At 37.5% G+C, this 15853-nt stretch overlaps 2 protein-coding genes across 2 annotated transcripts; one reads left to right on the top strand and one right to left on the bottom strand.

Moving 5' to 3' along the window:
- LOC109847807 lies at positions 5981-6739 on the top strand. Its single transcript, XM_020417046.1, has one exon. It carries the CDS (start codon positions 5981-5983, stop codon positions 6737-6739), a length of 759 nt encoding a protein of 252 aa, XP_020272635.1.
- LOC109847806 (uncharacterized mitochondrial protein AtMg00810-like) lies at positions 11681-12488 on the bottom strand. Its single transcript, XM_020417045.1, has 3 exons — positions 12373-12488; positions 12093-12218; positions 11681-12038 (listed from the first exon to the last, which is right to left on the bottom strand). The coding sequence occupies exons 1-3, from the start codon at positions 12486-12488 to the stop codon at positions 11681-11683; spliced, it is 600 nt and encodes a 199-aa protein (XP_020272634.1).

Below are 15853 nucleotides of genomic sequence, written 5' to 3'. Positions count from 1 at the left end.
ACGAAACCAATAATGCACACCTCTTCATGTTGTCTTTCAAACATAATCCCCTTGTTTCTGGTGCCCTTCAGGTATCTAAGAATCCATTTAACAGCTTGCCAATGATCTTTACCTAGATTTGACATGTACTTTGACACCACACTCAAAGCTTGCGAGAGATCTGGCCTTGTGCATACCATTTCGTACATTAAACACCCGACTGCACTTGCATACGGAATCTTCTCCATTTCTTCAACTTCAACTTCTGTAGATGGTATCTGCTTTGTACTTAAGTTGAAGTGAATAGCTAATGGAGTGGACACGGGCTTGGAATTGATCATGTTGAATCTTTCAAGAACCTTTCCAATGTACTTGCTTTGAGATAAATATAATCTCTTATTATCCCAGTCTCTTTTAATCTCCATTCCGAGAATCTTCTTGGCAGCACCAAGATCTTTCATGTCAAATTCCAAACTCAACATTCCTTGAGTTCATTTATTTTTGACATATCTCGACATGTAATCAACATGTCATCCACATACAATATCAAAATAATCATGTGTCCATTATCAAATGTGTGCGAGTAAACACAACAATCATACTCACCTCTCTTGTAGCCAATTCGGAGCATAAAGGAGTAGAAGCATTTGTACCATTGTCTTGGAGATTGCTAGAGCCCATACAAAGACTTCTTCAATCTACACACAAAGTCTTCTTTTCCTTCTTCCACAAATCCTTCTGGCTGAGCCATATAGATGTTTTCCTCCAAATATCTATGAAGAAAAGCTATCTTCATGTCGAGTTGTTCCACCTGCATGCCATGCTGCGCTACAAGAGATAACAACACCCAAATGGATGTATGCTCGACCACTGGAGAGAAATTTTCACCATAATCTACACCTTCCTTTTGCAAGAACCCCTTCACAACTAACCTTGCCTTGTAGGTAGGAGCCTCTACTTCATTGATGTTTTTCTTCTTCCGATAAACTCACTTGATGATCTTTCGATCTTGCGGTTTCGGAACTAACTCCCAAACAGAGTTCTTATGGAGAGATTCAATCTCCTCCGACATAACACCTATCCATTCTTGCCGCTTATCGTTTTCCATGGCTTATTTGAAAGTAGAAGGATCTTCTTCGCTAAGTAAGAGTGCATAGCGGACTGCATCTTCCCATCCGAAGCGTTGAGGAGGCTTGATGGTTCTTCTCTATCTTAATTTCACTATGCTTGTAGGTTCTGCATGAACCTCTTCGGCTTGTTGCTGCTCGTCATGCTGCTCCATCTCATCTTGACTTTCTGGAATATAACCTTCCATTAACAAAGGAATTTCAGTACGCCAACAATTCTCTTTACTATCCTCATCTTTGTTAATAGCTTTAGCTCCAAGTCTTTCATCAAACACGACATCTCTACTCAGCACTTTCTTCTTGTTTTTCAGATCCCATAGCTTGTAGCCTTTCACCCCCTTCTCGAAACTGAGAAAATGCACTCGAGTGACTTTAGTTTCAACTTGTTCTGTTCCTCACTCGGAATATGAACATACGCCTTGCATCTGAAAACCTTCAGAGTAGAATAGTCAACTTTTTTGCCCGACTATACTTCTTTGGCACATTTGAAGTTCAACAACTTAGATGGTGATCGATTAACCAAGTAGGCAACATGGTTAATAGATTCAGCCCAAAAAGACCCGGGCAATCCTACATGAAGTCTCATGCATCTTTCTTTCTTCATGAGAGTCTGGTTCATCCTTTCTGCCGCCATTCTGTTGTGGAGTTTTCTTGGTAAAGTATCGTGTAATGCCTTCTTGCTTTCAAAATGCTAGGAATCGCCCAACATGATATTCACCTTTGTTGTCACTTCACAAATACTTGATATTTTGTCCAGTTTGGTTCTCTATTTCCACCTTCCATTCTTTGAACTTCTCAAAGACCTCAGATTTCTCCCGCAAGAAGTAGACCCAAAATTTTCATGAATAGTCATCCATGAAGGTGACAAAATAGTGAGCACCACCATGAGATTTTGTCGGTGTTGGCCCCTATACATCGGAGTGAATATAGTCAAGAATCCCCTTTGCATGATTCTCCTTGTTTGTAGCTTGAACGAGACCTTGCATTGCTTTCCAAGTACACAATACTTGCAGAAATCCAACTTGCAAGTCTCCATGTTCTTCAACAGCTTCCTCTTGTGCAGCTCCTCCATAGCCCGCTCACTCATATGACCAAGACGAAGATGCCATAGATGAGTCGTGTCTTTCTCAGAGTCAATCTTGGAGTCCTCTTTAGAAGTTATGGATACAACAACTTTACCTGAGATAGTATCTCCTAGAAGCTTGTACAAGTTGCTGGGAAGCTGCTCTCTTCGCATGATGACCATCGAGCCCTTTCAAATCTTGATCTTGCCTTTGCCTGAAAAGTAGGTGAGGCCGTTTGCATCTAGAGTACCCAAAGAAATTAGGTTTTGCTTTAGTGCAGGAACATGTGGCACGTTGCTGAAAGTGTGAATGATGACATCATACATCTTCACCTTCACTGTGCCAATGCCGATGACCTTGCACGCAACATTGTTCCCCTCGAGGACTTCACCTCCTTCCTTCTTTTCATATGTGTCGAACCAAAACCTGTTTGCACACATATAGAAAGAGCAACCTGAATTAAGAATCTAAGAATTAGAAATGGTTTTACCCGACGAAATCGAAAGAAGCTTGGCACTATTCTCCGTGGCAACTCCAGCTATAGAGGTGGTTTTAGATTTATTCCCTTCTTTCTAATCTGCCTTGAACTTTCTGCAGTTCTTCTTGAAGTAGCCTTTCTTATAGAAGTAGTAGCACTCATTGTCTTTATGGCTCTTGGATTTAGATCTCCCGCGGTTGTCCAATTTGACACCTTTCTTCTTGGATCGACCCTGATCGTTCAACCCCTTGATGAGTAGGTCTTCATTTTTAAGCCAGCTTTGTACTCTTGTTCATTTTGATATGAGAGATGATGTCTTGAACAAACTCTTCAAACCAAAGAGTCTCCTTGCCAAACATGAGTGTGGTCCGGAAATGTTTGAATGACGACGGTAAGGATCGTAGCAATAGCAAAGCTTTATCCTCTTCTTCAAATTTGACCTCCACTTACAACAAATCCGTTATACAATGGTTAAACACATTAAGATGCTCCATAATATCATCTCCATCTTCCATACGAAGATTAAACAATTCATCTTTGGTTAAACACATTAAGATGCTCCATAATATCATCTCCATCTTCCATACGAAGATTAAACAATTCATCTTTTAAGAAATCATCTCCATCTTCCATACGAAGATTAAACAATTCATCTTTTAAGAAAAGCTTGTTAGAGAGAGTTTTTTTCCATGTAGAGATTCTCTAACTTCTCCTATGTGTCTTTGGAGGTAGTCTCCTGCATCACGTTATAGGTGACTTCGTCGGATAAGTGCAGCTCAATCGAGCTCATCGCGTTGAGGTCTGCCTTGTTCTAAGCCTCCATGGACATCGTCTCCGGCTTGTGCTCAACCCCCATAATGCACATGTGTAGATCTTGTTGAATCAAGATATTCTTCATCTTGTGCTGCCATAGTGTGAAATTGCTTCGCCCATCGAATGGCTTCAACTCAACCTTCACACCGCCGATTATCGACTTGTCTTCAACCATTAAGAACACCACAACCTCATTCTGATACCACTTGTTGATGTTGACGAACCGCAAAACTTCTCAACACCACTTCAGGGTCTTATTATTAATGACAAAAGGATAAAAGATAATCACACAAAGAATGAACGCAAGGATTTACGTGAAAAACCCAAACGGGGAAAATCATGTGTTGAGCTCGGAGCTCGGAGGATAGTTCACTATAATTGAATCAATAAATGGGTACAAGACACACACGGGACACCCGACAATGCCCACTTCCACACAGCTCTCACACACTCTCCTTCTATATTAACTCAACACTAGAGATCTCTACAACACAAGAGACTCTCATTCACTCTATCTCTCTATACTTTCAAGAGAACAAGTGAAAAACTTGGATTACAACTCCACAATGAGAGCATGCCAATTTATAGACTTTGATGAACCTTCTAGTCCACCTTTTCATCTTCCAAGATGCTTGGGAATACACAAATCTGTTCAGATTCGGATAGGGTACTTTGACTGACCATAACCCTATTAATACTGCTCCGATCCCTACCAAAGCTTGGAGTAAACTATGCATGCACCTCTACAACTTTCATGTAGAGTTCCGAGGCAAATAATGACTGCATCATGCCCTAAAAGACCATGCAAAATTGTATCTACATGTAAAAAATTACAGTAATAATTGAGTTAAAAATTGAGCCAACTCCAACAGATACTATAGTGATTGATTAGGGTTGTGAATGCTATTCATTGTTAATGGCCTGCAAAGGAGTTTTCTAGTTTGTAATATTTCATCGCCAACAATGCTAGATGTTGCTGATGAGTTGGCTGTACACAAGCGTGATCGTGCAAAGCGTCCAAGGGCCAGCGTTTGGTATTTTGATGCAAGTCGTTATCTCATTCTGATGTTTATCATTTTTGGTTTTTGTTTTGTTCGGTGCTGTCAACTGGGTACAGGCTTTTGGATATAGCACAAAGCATATACAAAAGGACAGTGAGTTTGTGTGGGGACTTGCGAAAATAATAAGGAATTAAAAAAAAGATCGTTTTTAGAACTTTATTAGCAAAATCGATCTTTTATAGATTTAATTAGCAAACTTGATCTTTTCGGTCGATTTTACAAAATAGATTTTAAAATACACGGGATTAGTAGTCTCGTGTAATTAGTGCTATCTAATCACATGCTAATTAAACTTTAAAAAATATACGAGACTAATTAAACTTCACTAAGGTGCAATTAGGCACCACAAAGTACACAGGACTAGTAGTCCTTTGTATTTTAAAACCTCATTTTTATAAATTATGGACAAAAAAAGTCGATTTTGCTAAGTATATATCAAAAAGAGATCAATTTGATTAATGCAGTATTAAAAATGGTCATTTTTTTAAATTCTCCAAAGAATAATCATGGACTTGTTAGAACTGTTGGCAAGGCCGCTCTCTAAACGTGTCAGCAACAACAAATTAAACTGATGCCTTTGTGGCTTAGGGGCTGTTTGGTTGCCTAAAAAAAGAGGGAAATCAAAGAATAGGAAACCTATTTCTAAAAAAATTTGTTTTAAAATTGTTTGGTTGGCTAAAATAAAGAAGGAAATCAAAGATTAGGAGATGAGTTGTCACATTATTATTGGATGATGTGAGTGATTTTTAAAAAAAAATTGTTTTGAGGTTGTTTGGTTGGTTAAAAAAATAAGGAAATAAATTATAAGAAACATATTTCCTGTAATAGGTTCTTTTCTTGTATTTGGTTCATTCGTAAAAATAAGAAAATAGATGAGATGAGATGAGTTGTTATTATATTATTGGATGATGTGACCCACACTTAAGGAAATCGATTTCCTAGCTTTTTTGGAGAAAATGAAATGTTAATGAGATGAGATGAGTTGTCACCATATTATTGGATGATGTGAGTGATTTTTAAAGATGAGATGTGATGAAGATGAGATGAGTTGGATGATGTGATTCATTTCTTGTGTTTGATTTAATTTTAGAAGATAATATGAGATGAGTTGTGGGATGAAAATAATATTTTATTGGATGTTATGGTGAGTTTTAGGGATGGAAATGGATGAAAATAATATTTTATTAATTTTCATGTACCCTTTTCCTTTTCTTGATTTTTAGGAAACCAACCAAACTGCCCCTTAGCAGAAAAGTGCAGACCACGGATAAGTAGGAAACTCAGATATCTGTAATGCTGTATGGATTGTCAAACATATACGAAGCAAATGAATAGCGTCATCTTATTCTGAATTTGTCTTATGGTCCTCATTCTAACAGGCAACAACATCCTCATTCATGTCACAAGTATTATGAACTCTTCTCTATGAGTTGAAAAGATCAAGATATTTTAACTGGTATGGATTCTATCTCTATCATAAAAACTCTTCTCTATGAGTTGAAAGGTGATGACAAATGGCAAAATTTTCTACAGTCTGTAGTATCCTTTTGTGTGAAACATGAAATTGATATACCCGATATGAGTTCTCGTTTTGTGAAGGGCACAGGTCGTTCTTGTCAGCAGAGTGATGAAATTACAATTGAGCATCATTATCGCTTTGATATATTATATGAAGTTGTTAACACACAAGTGATGGAGTTAAGTGAAAGATTCTCCGATAAAGCAGTAGAACTTCTAAGTCTTAGCTCTGCTTTGGATCCAAAAGATTCTTTCAAATCATTTAAAGTTGATGACCTTTGCATGCTTGCAAAGAAATATTATCCCCAAGATTTTAGTGAAATGGAGATTAATTATCAGCTGAGGCATCAATTGCAACATTATGAGCATGATATGCGGTGTGATCCTGATTTTCAAAATATTTCTACACTCTCAGGATTATGCCAAAAGTTGGTAAGTAAAGGAAAATCCAAAAGGTATCCTCTTATTGATAGGTTGATTCGGCTCGTGTTGACTCTTCCTGTTTCGACTGCAAGCACGGAAAGAGCATTTTCGGCAATAAAACTCATAAAAACATCATTGCGCAACAAGATGGGAGATGAATTGCTTGCTAATAACATGATACTTTATATTGAAAAAGAAATTACTTCCAGCCTCGACACAGAAGAAATGGTAGAGGAGTTTGATTCACGACATACTCGTAGAGCTCGACTTAAATAGATACTTATGTTTCTGGTGTATCTCATATTTTGAATGTGTATAATGCAACTTTGTCTTTTTTATCAATATCTAATCAAAGCGCTCTTAGTTTGTTTAAATTTTTTTTGCTTTGTTATTTTTTCGCCCAGGGCAGAAAAAATTCCTGGCTACGCCACTGCTAACAGCATCCTCATTCATGTCACAAGTATTATGAACTTGTCGTACATATTATTTTGGTTTGTTTGGTATACATATATTTTCTGTTTATGCGCTCTTCGAATATGTTAACCTACCCTAGTATAACAAGAGAGGTGATTGATTATATTTCTTTATGGATTATAACTTACAGATTATCTATTAACTAATATATCAAATGCTTATTAAGAAAGAGACGATGAGCACTTCTTTTTGCCATGTTATGAGAAGAAAAAAATAGAGACTTTTTTTATCAATTAAAGTAAATAGTTTGAGTGGTAGATTTTTTCTTAGATAAATTAACTTTTTAACTTTGAAATTTAAAATTAAATAGCTTCACCAACAATCCCTCCTTTACAAATGTAAATAACAATTTATGATTTTTAAAAACTAAAAATAGGATTATATGATGATATTTGATATTTAGTAGAAAGAGGTATAATTGTCAAAGAACATAGGCGGTGTTTGGTTCTTTGTGGGAAAAGGAGTGTGACTTCAATGTCACGAAATTTCAACCATGTCTCATGTTTGGTTTATTCGGGATTAAGATACAGATGGGAATAGGATTTCCCTCTAAACTCCAAATTGGGTAGTTAAAAGTTCTAGTACCATCCTCTAGTATTAAGGACGTGTGACATCTAGGACCATTATACCCGACTACCTTTTGTCTTCCTCACACCAATAATATTTTATAATATCATAATATAATATGTTACATTAGACTGCCATTTGTAATTTTTAGAATCTTTTGGGGTGGTTTTATGAATTTTAAAATTTTCAGAGGAATGTTTGTGGTTTTTGAAGCTATTGGGGGGCTGCTTGTAGTTTTCCAAAGTTTTGGCGATGGTTTATAATTTTTGAAACTTTCAAAGGAGGTAGTTTAAAGTTTTCAGGATGCTGTTTTATAAAACTTCCATTGGGTTAATTGTAATTTTCAAAATTTTTAGGAGATTATTTAAAATTCTTCAGGGGTTGTTTGTAGTTTTGAAACCTTCAAGAGGTTGTTTGTGAAGTTTTAAAGGAGTTCTTTGTAGTGTATCTAAATTTTCAGCGAAGTACTTATTATTTTCACAATTTTCATGAGGTTAGTTGTAAAATTGTCCAAGGGCTATTGGTAAAATTTTCTATGGGAAGTTTGTAATTTTTGAAACTGTCAGGTGACTAAAAATTTTTAGGGATCGTTTGTAAAATATTGGGGAGCTACTTGTAATTTTTAAACTTTTTAGAGGATTGTTTGTAGTTATTAAATTTCCTAGGAATTGTTTGCAATCTTTGGATTTTAAAGGTGCCAGTTTATAATATTCTAAAATTTAAGGTGTTATTTGTAATATTTGTTATTTAAGGTGTTTATTTATAATTTTTAAATCTTAAAAAGTTGGTTGCAACTTTCATTAGGTTATTTATAATTTTTGAATTCTTTTGAAAGGTGTTTGTATTTTTTGAAATTTTCAACGGGTTGTTTATAAAGTTTTAAAGTGTTATTAGTAATATTTAGGAGTTTTCAACAGTTTGTTTGTTATTTTCATAGCTTTCGTGGGGATAGTTGCAAAATTTTTGAAGGGCTATTTGTAAAATTTTTAAGGGAATATTTGTAAGTTTTGAAACTTTCAAGGGGTTGCTCATTGTAAAATTCTTAGGGGCCGGGTTGTTCATATATTAGGGGGCTATTTTAATTTTAAAACTTTTTAGAAGACTATATGTAAATCACATATTTTCTAGGGATTGTTTGTGACTTTTGGATTTTAAAAGGCATGGTTTATAATTTTCTTACTTTTATGGTGCCATTTGTATTTTTTAGGAGATTTTTTTTCTTCAGAATTAACCATTTAATTAGGAAATAAATATTACACATGTGATAATGATAAGCGGGCAACAAGCTGCGCTGCCAATCCTTTCTGAATTGTAAAACCCAACCTACGAAACACGTACTCAGCGGACCCTGCTATCGCCACATTCTTATTCATGAATTTTTGTACCCTCCTGAGGAACTCCGCCGCATCAGCTACAAGGAAACCAAACGTATCGAAAGCGAACGGGATGAAGTTGTGGTGGTTGTCCTTGCAAGCTTGATCATGTTTGTCCACCTTTGCTTCTGCTGCTCTATCTGCTGCATACCCAACCTTGAACTCTCCATTACCAAACCCCACCAACGGAGACACCCCTGTGAGATCAACACAAGCGTGCTTCCCCCCGCTCCAATTGTAGACAAGAACGTCTGCCGGCCTTAGAGTAGATCTAGCCTCTCCAGGAGGAGTAAGGAAGTTAACCGGCACTTCCTTCTTTGATGAGATCCCTGCTCTTTGGAGGATATCATACAAGACATCTCTGACAAAGTCGTGCATGTACTTGAACCCCGGCTGCTTCTGACAGTGGATGGCATGCTCTCCAAAAGTATCCATCTGCGTTCTACGACAAACTGGGCACACTGTCCCCCTCCACGAACAAAGAAACCAATAACCTGTACCTGAGGATGGCTTGGTACTCCCCCGGAGTCATACGCTGCCCCAATCCCTCAATAGGCGTGGCCAACAAGAAATCTTGGGCGTGCTTTGCCCGCAGACACTCAACAATCGCAACCTGCCTCTCTGAAAGGTCAAACCCCGTCGATAGATCTCTACAAACACCACCATAAAAGATGTCTGCCAAGTAATGCATTGGTTTTGGGAGGACAGACCCTTTAGTGGTGATTTGAAGAAGGTCAACCTCAGGTAGCTTGGCTTGAAGAAAGGCCCGGGCGGAAGTAAAATGCCCACCTAAAGAAACCTCACCACAACCTCTTAAAATGTGGTCTTGGAGCTCGATGGAGTGAATCCGAGAGGCCACAAAAGAAAACTGTATGGCATCGGCCGCTGCATAGACCCCCAACCCGCCCGCCTTGATAGGTAAAGAGGCCAGCCTTTATTGTAGATCCCCAAAGCCTGGGCCTTCAGATGTGACAATACTCTCGACTGACCTTCGAAGCGCAATATCAAACTTAGTCGCCGCCTGAGCAAAGAGCTGTGGCGGGCAAGTCCTCAAGGCAAAATATAACTTGGACAAACCCGCACACGCCCTCAAAAGGACGAGCTCGCACTGTGGATCCCTAAGTTGGTCCAACGCTTCCATTAACTGAGTCGCCTTTGCCACTTAAGGGATTTTTTGCGATTTTCTGATTTTTCACTGACCTATTTGGAATTTTTGATTTTTTAATTATGGATAACTTTAATTTGATTATATTTGCTAGATGAAGATAAGATTAGAAAGTGGAGATTTTCTAGTTATTGGTGTTTTAATCTGATAGGTATTCTTAAGTAAAGACAAAATTATGTGTACACGTGTCAGTTTCTCATAGAATGGATGGCCACGTGATAGATTTTTTTACACATGGCATTTTGCACCTCCAGTACCAATTTCTCTTTTTTGTCAAGGAGGGATATGATAAAAAGTGAGTGCGTGTGCGTGTGTGTTGTGCATGGAAAACAAAAGTACTGGTATCATCCTTCTATCTACCTGCCCGAGGCAGCTATTAGTATTCTCATACACGTAGCTGTTTCTTCACTAAGTGCTGTTAAGATCTTAAGCTTATATATTAGACGAGTTAGCTCTATTTCATCAGCTTAGTCCTTGTTTGTCTGTGATATTGCAATTTGCAGCTTTGGGAACATACAGAAGAATCAGAGAAATATTATAACATTGAGGTATATGTGTTGAAGGCTTGAAGCTGAATATTCTCTTTAAAGACAGTAGACAGTTTGCTATAGATTTTATTTACTGGTGTTCTAATTTCTAAGTTCTGAAATTTTCTTGCAGCTGGACAATCATCAGAATCAATTTTATTCAGGTAGGTAGTCGAAGCCGCAATTTTTCATGCGGCGGGACAATCATCAGAATCAATCAATTGAGGTGAATCTCTCGATTTGTCCTCTATCTAATTCTTCTACCAAATAATTTGTCTTGCAACAATCATAAAGGGTTGACGTTATCTCTATTCCTGTTGTCTTCACGTGTCCCTCAGCAGTTAAGAGTTATTCGTAAGTTTTTGAATAACAACCATGAATAGATATTCAAATCGATAAGCTCTGGAATGCAAATTTGTTGGACAAAAACACTATTAAAACTCAAATAAACATATAAAGTATAGGAAGGCTTGTAGGGAGAAGCAAACAAGATTTCGTTAATCTCAGGCTTAATTAATTTAGCTACAATAACTTGCTACATTAACTGCTTAAATAGTTTAGCAATCTAATATTACAAATTCTAATATGACATGAACTTCTAAAAGATAAAACAACGATATACTATAGATAAGATATATGAACCAATTCATAGTAGAAGTAAACTCTTATGGATAGAACTAACTACTAATGATAACTTGATTGAATTTGGAATAGTTTCAACATTCCCCCTTAATCCAAATTCTGTAAAGTCTTCAATCTCATCGCGTGCTTCAACTTGATAAATACTTCAAACTTCATGGGCTTCATGAGGATGTCCGCAACTTGATCTTCAGACTTGCAATAAAGCAACATGATCTCGTTCTTCTCAACATTGTCTCATAGAAAGTGGTAACGAGTATGAATTTGCTTGCTCCTTGCATGAATGACTGGATTCTTTGTCAAATCAATTACGGACTTGTTGTCAATATAAATCTTTGTAGGACTTTCAACTTGAATATTGAACTTGACTTAGCACATTACGCAACCAAATTGCTTGACAAGCACTCCACGCTGCTGCTACATACTCTGCTTTACAAGTTGAGAGTGCAACAATGTACTGCTTTTTTGACAATCATGAAAATGCAGTGGAGACAAAATTGAAAATATAGCCAGAAGTACTTTTGCAATCATCATGATCTCCACTCCAATCACTATCAGAATAGCCTACAACATCACAATTGTTAGATGAATAATAAAATAAACCATGATCATAAGTCTCCTTTAGGCACCGCATAATTCTCTTTGCAACTTGTAGATGGGATTGGCGAGGGGCCTCCAAATATCTACTGATTAGACCAACTCCATAGGCTACATCTAGCCTTGTACATGGGAGATATCTTAAACTCTCAACAAGTTGCTTAAAATAAGCAGGATCAACTTGTGCACCATCAACTTCTCGAGATAAGTTAGTACCAACCTCCGCAGGAATTCTAACAGTATTACAACCAAACATCTAAAACCTTTTCAATAACTCTGTGCAATACCTCTTTTGACATATGAAAACCCCATCATCCCCTTGAATCACTTCAGTACTAAGAAAATAAGACATCAAGTCAAGATCTGTCATCTCAAATTCATGCATCATCGACTTCTTAAAATCTTCAATCATACTAATGTTATTGCTCGTAAAAATCAAGTCATCCACATAAAGGCATGATACTATCACCAGAGTTGTTTGTCTTCATATATAAGGCATGTTCGGAGGGGCACTTCTGAAATCCACTTTCTTGAAAAAAAGAATTAATTCTTTTGTTTCATACTCACGGCGCTTGCTTCAGCCCGTACAAGGCTTTCTTTAACTTGTATACTTTATACTCACACCCTTTCTTGACAAATCCAGGTGGTTGCCTCACAAAAAACTTCTTCTTCAAGTAACCCATTAAGAAAAGCTGACTTCACTTCTATCTGATGAATATTCCAATGTTTCTGTGTAGCCAAGGCAATTATTAGTCTAATAGTTTCAACCCTAGCAACATGAGAAAATATCTATTGGTAATCATAACTAGGCCTTTGCTCATAGCCTTTCGCCACCAATCTTGCTTTATGCCGCTCAACCTCGTTGTTCGCCTTAATCTTTGTCTTAAAAACCCACTTCACATCGATTGCTTTATGTCCTTGCGGATAGACCTAAGCATACGGTCGGCTGTTTGGTTTTTGACCTAAATAATGCCAACCGAATTGCACCGACATTCTGCTAAGAACCGAACCGCACCAGGTGACTCAACTTAGGTTCGGGTTGGTGCGGTTTGTTAGTTTGCACTGGGAATAATGACAACTTATGCATTTTGATATATAAACACAAATGCCACAGCAAGCACCTACTGCTTAGTACTCAGAAATCAGTATAAACATAGGCATTTCCATTTTCACTCCACCATCACATTGATAAATGACAACTTATGAACTTTAGTGCACTCATATCACATGAAGGCTTTTCCATTGCACAAGAATTATGAAAAAAATGACAAACAATATCATAAAAAACTAAATAATTTGCATGAGATCAATGATCATTAGTCTAAATTAATCATGCTATCACAGACTCAAATTCCAAGAGTAGACAAAGAGTGAAAGAGAGGAAGTGCGGCTGGCGGCGGAGTGCCGAGTGAGAAACTACGGAGTGCGGACAGAGAGTGAGAGAGAGGAAGTGCGGCTAACGCGGACTGACGACGAAAGTGTGAGCGCGGGAACTCGTTGAGGCGAACAAGAGAGTAGGAACCAGAGAGCAAGTCGGCTAGGCGGAGTAAGTGGGGCTTGGATTTAGGGTTTAGGTTGAGATTTGAGGGAACGGTTCGGGTTTCTAATGGGTACGGATTAAAAATTAAAAGGTTATTAGTTGCGGTCGGTTCGGGCGGTTCGGGTTGAAATGTTTTTAACCCGACCCGAACCAACCTACAAACAAAAGCGACCCGAAGTGCTAATTTCGGGTCGGTTTGGTCGGTTTTTTCGGTTTGGAAAGAACCATGCACAACCCTACTTGTGGGATATTAGTAAGCTCCCATGTGTTGTTCTTCTCGATCGTCTTTTTCTCTTCTTTTATTGCATTTATCCACTTAGGATCTTGAATAGCCTCTTCAAACATAACTAGCTCATAATCTGTAAACATTGCAAAGTGCAACATATTTCCATCTGCATCAATATCATAATCTGGAGTTACTTCATAATCCTCAAAAGAACTAATGCTTGGCGATTTCTTCTTGGTCTTTCAACTTCTAATGAAACTTGTGTGGTTGGAGCTTCAGGAGCATTGGACAGTAGTGCTTCTTCAGTTGCAACAGGGACACCTTCTTCAAGAATATCAAATAGAGTACGCCATGAATTGTTTTATGCTTCTAGATCCCAAGTCCAAGCTTCTTCTTCAACAAACATAAAATTTATGCTTATTGTCACCTTTTTTGTAGCAAGATTGTAGAGTTTGAAGCCTCCGGACTTGTAGCCAATAACAATTATCTTCACGCCTTTGTCATCAAGTTTCTTTCATCTTTATGCTAGAACATGAGCATAAGCAATGGAGCCAAACACTTTGAGATGTCTTACACTTGGCTTATAACTAGTCTACACCTCTTTAGGAGTGAGATTATCAACGCTCTTTGTTAGTAACCTATTCAACAAATAAATAGTGCACGAGACAGCTTTACCCCAAAAATAATTTGGCATACCTTGGCCTTTAGCATGCTTCTCACCATGTCAAGTATGGTCCTATTTTTCTTTTTAACAACGCCATTTATGTTGAGGTATGCAGGGAAAATTAACATCACGCTTTATTCATTGTTCTTCTGCAGGGAAAATTAACATCACGCTTTATTCATTGTTCTTCATAATACTTTGTAGGCGTCAAAAATTGCCTATGGGTTCCCACACACAGCTCGAGATGAAAAAAAGATGATGAATATTATTATTCAAGTTAAAAATGATTATCTAAGTTAAAGAGGATCATTCGATGCTAAAAGGAAGCAAAGGAATATGCGAGGTAAAGAAGTGCACAAAGTGGAAGAAACGCGTGAAAATACAAAGCGGGGAAGCAACAACGAGATTTAGAATGCATGGTTTGATATAATTAAAATTCCGACCATGATTTGCTTCGAATTTGAAAAATCTTAAAAAATAAAAGCTGTAGGTCTCTTTGCTAATTTTCCAACATAACTTAAATCACCTCATTCTGAGATCGGATAAGAGAATTAAAGCTAAAATACCAAAGATAGTATAAACTATCTCAGAAAATCTGAGTCACCTCAAAGTGACTCGGAAATTCCGAGTCATTTCGAAGTGACTCACACCTAGGTCATCTCCTGATGTGTTTTCTAATAATATTAGCTTCTAGAACTCCTTAGGGTCATCCATAAACATGTAAGGTTATCCTTAAACGTGTAGAAGCTGTTCCACAATCGAAAACCCACCTAAACGGATAATAACGATTGTTCTTCGATCATATCTACAAACACGACATTTAGAATCTATAAATACACCCCTAGAACCCTTATAAAGGTAGATCTAAAGGGATCCATGAATTTTAGAGGAGTTAGGGCGAGGTTCTGATGAATTTGAGAGAGGCTAGCGAGATCTAAAGTTTTATCCTTCCTTGAGATCAGACTTTATTTTGATATCAAGAAGAGTAGTAATCTTACTTTGTTGAGATTATTTACTTTAGTGGTTGTTTTCTTTGTGAAGCAAGAGCATTAATCTTTTATTCCGATCAACCGGATCTAATCCACGGTGGTCCACGGATAAACCCCGACACATGCAAAGATCCCACACAAGCAGCGGGTGATAAATATTCTCTACGTGTGTTTGAAAAGAGTTGTAACCTTTTTATTTTCATTGTGTAATAAAGTCTTATAAAAAGACTAATTTTACTTTGAATCTATAATCGATAAATGTGTAATGGATTCGACAAATAAACCAACTTTCGTCACAAACACGTTGGCGACTACAGTAGAAGTCAGCAGTCTCGTTGTCGAGATTGTCATGTCGTAACCGAAGATCAAGATCCTAGTTGTTTCAGCGGTCGAGTACGAGTTTGACAAAGCCAAGTTCGAGAAATATTTCTCCTCATCTTCATCAAAATCCTCCTCTTCCTACAAATATGGAAATATATTGTCTTTGAAGGACGTGTACTCACTGATGAAGGCTACAAGTGACTCCTCTCCAATCAAGAAGTTATCCAATCAAAGTACACCAAATATGACGAAAAGAGCTCGTCAGAGGCGACGCCAATGCTTAGCTCGTCAAATCGCAAAAGCATTGG

This window comes from Asparagus officinalis, chromosome 7 (genome assembly GCF_001876935.1).
Source record: "Asparagus officinalis chromosome 7, Aspof.V1, whole genome shotgun sequence".
Taxonomy (NCBI): Eukaryota; Viridiplantae; Streptophyta; class Magnoliopsida; order Asparagales; family Asparagaceae; genus Asparagus; species Asparagus officinalis.
This window is presented reverse-complemented; position numbering and strand designations above follow the sequence as displayed.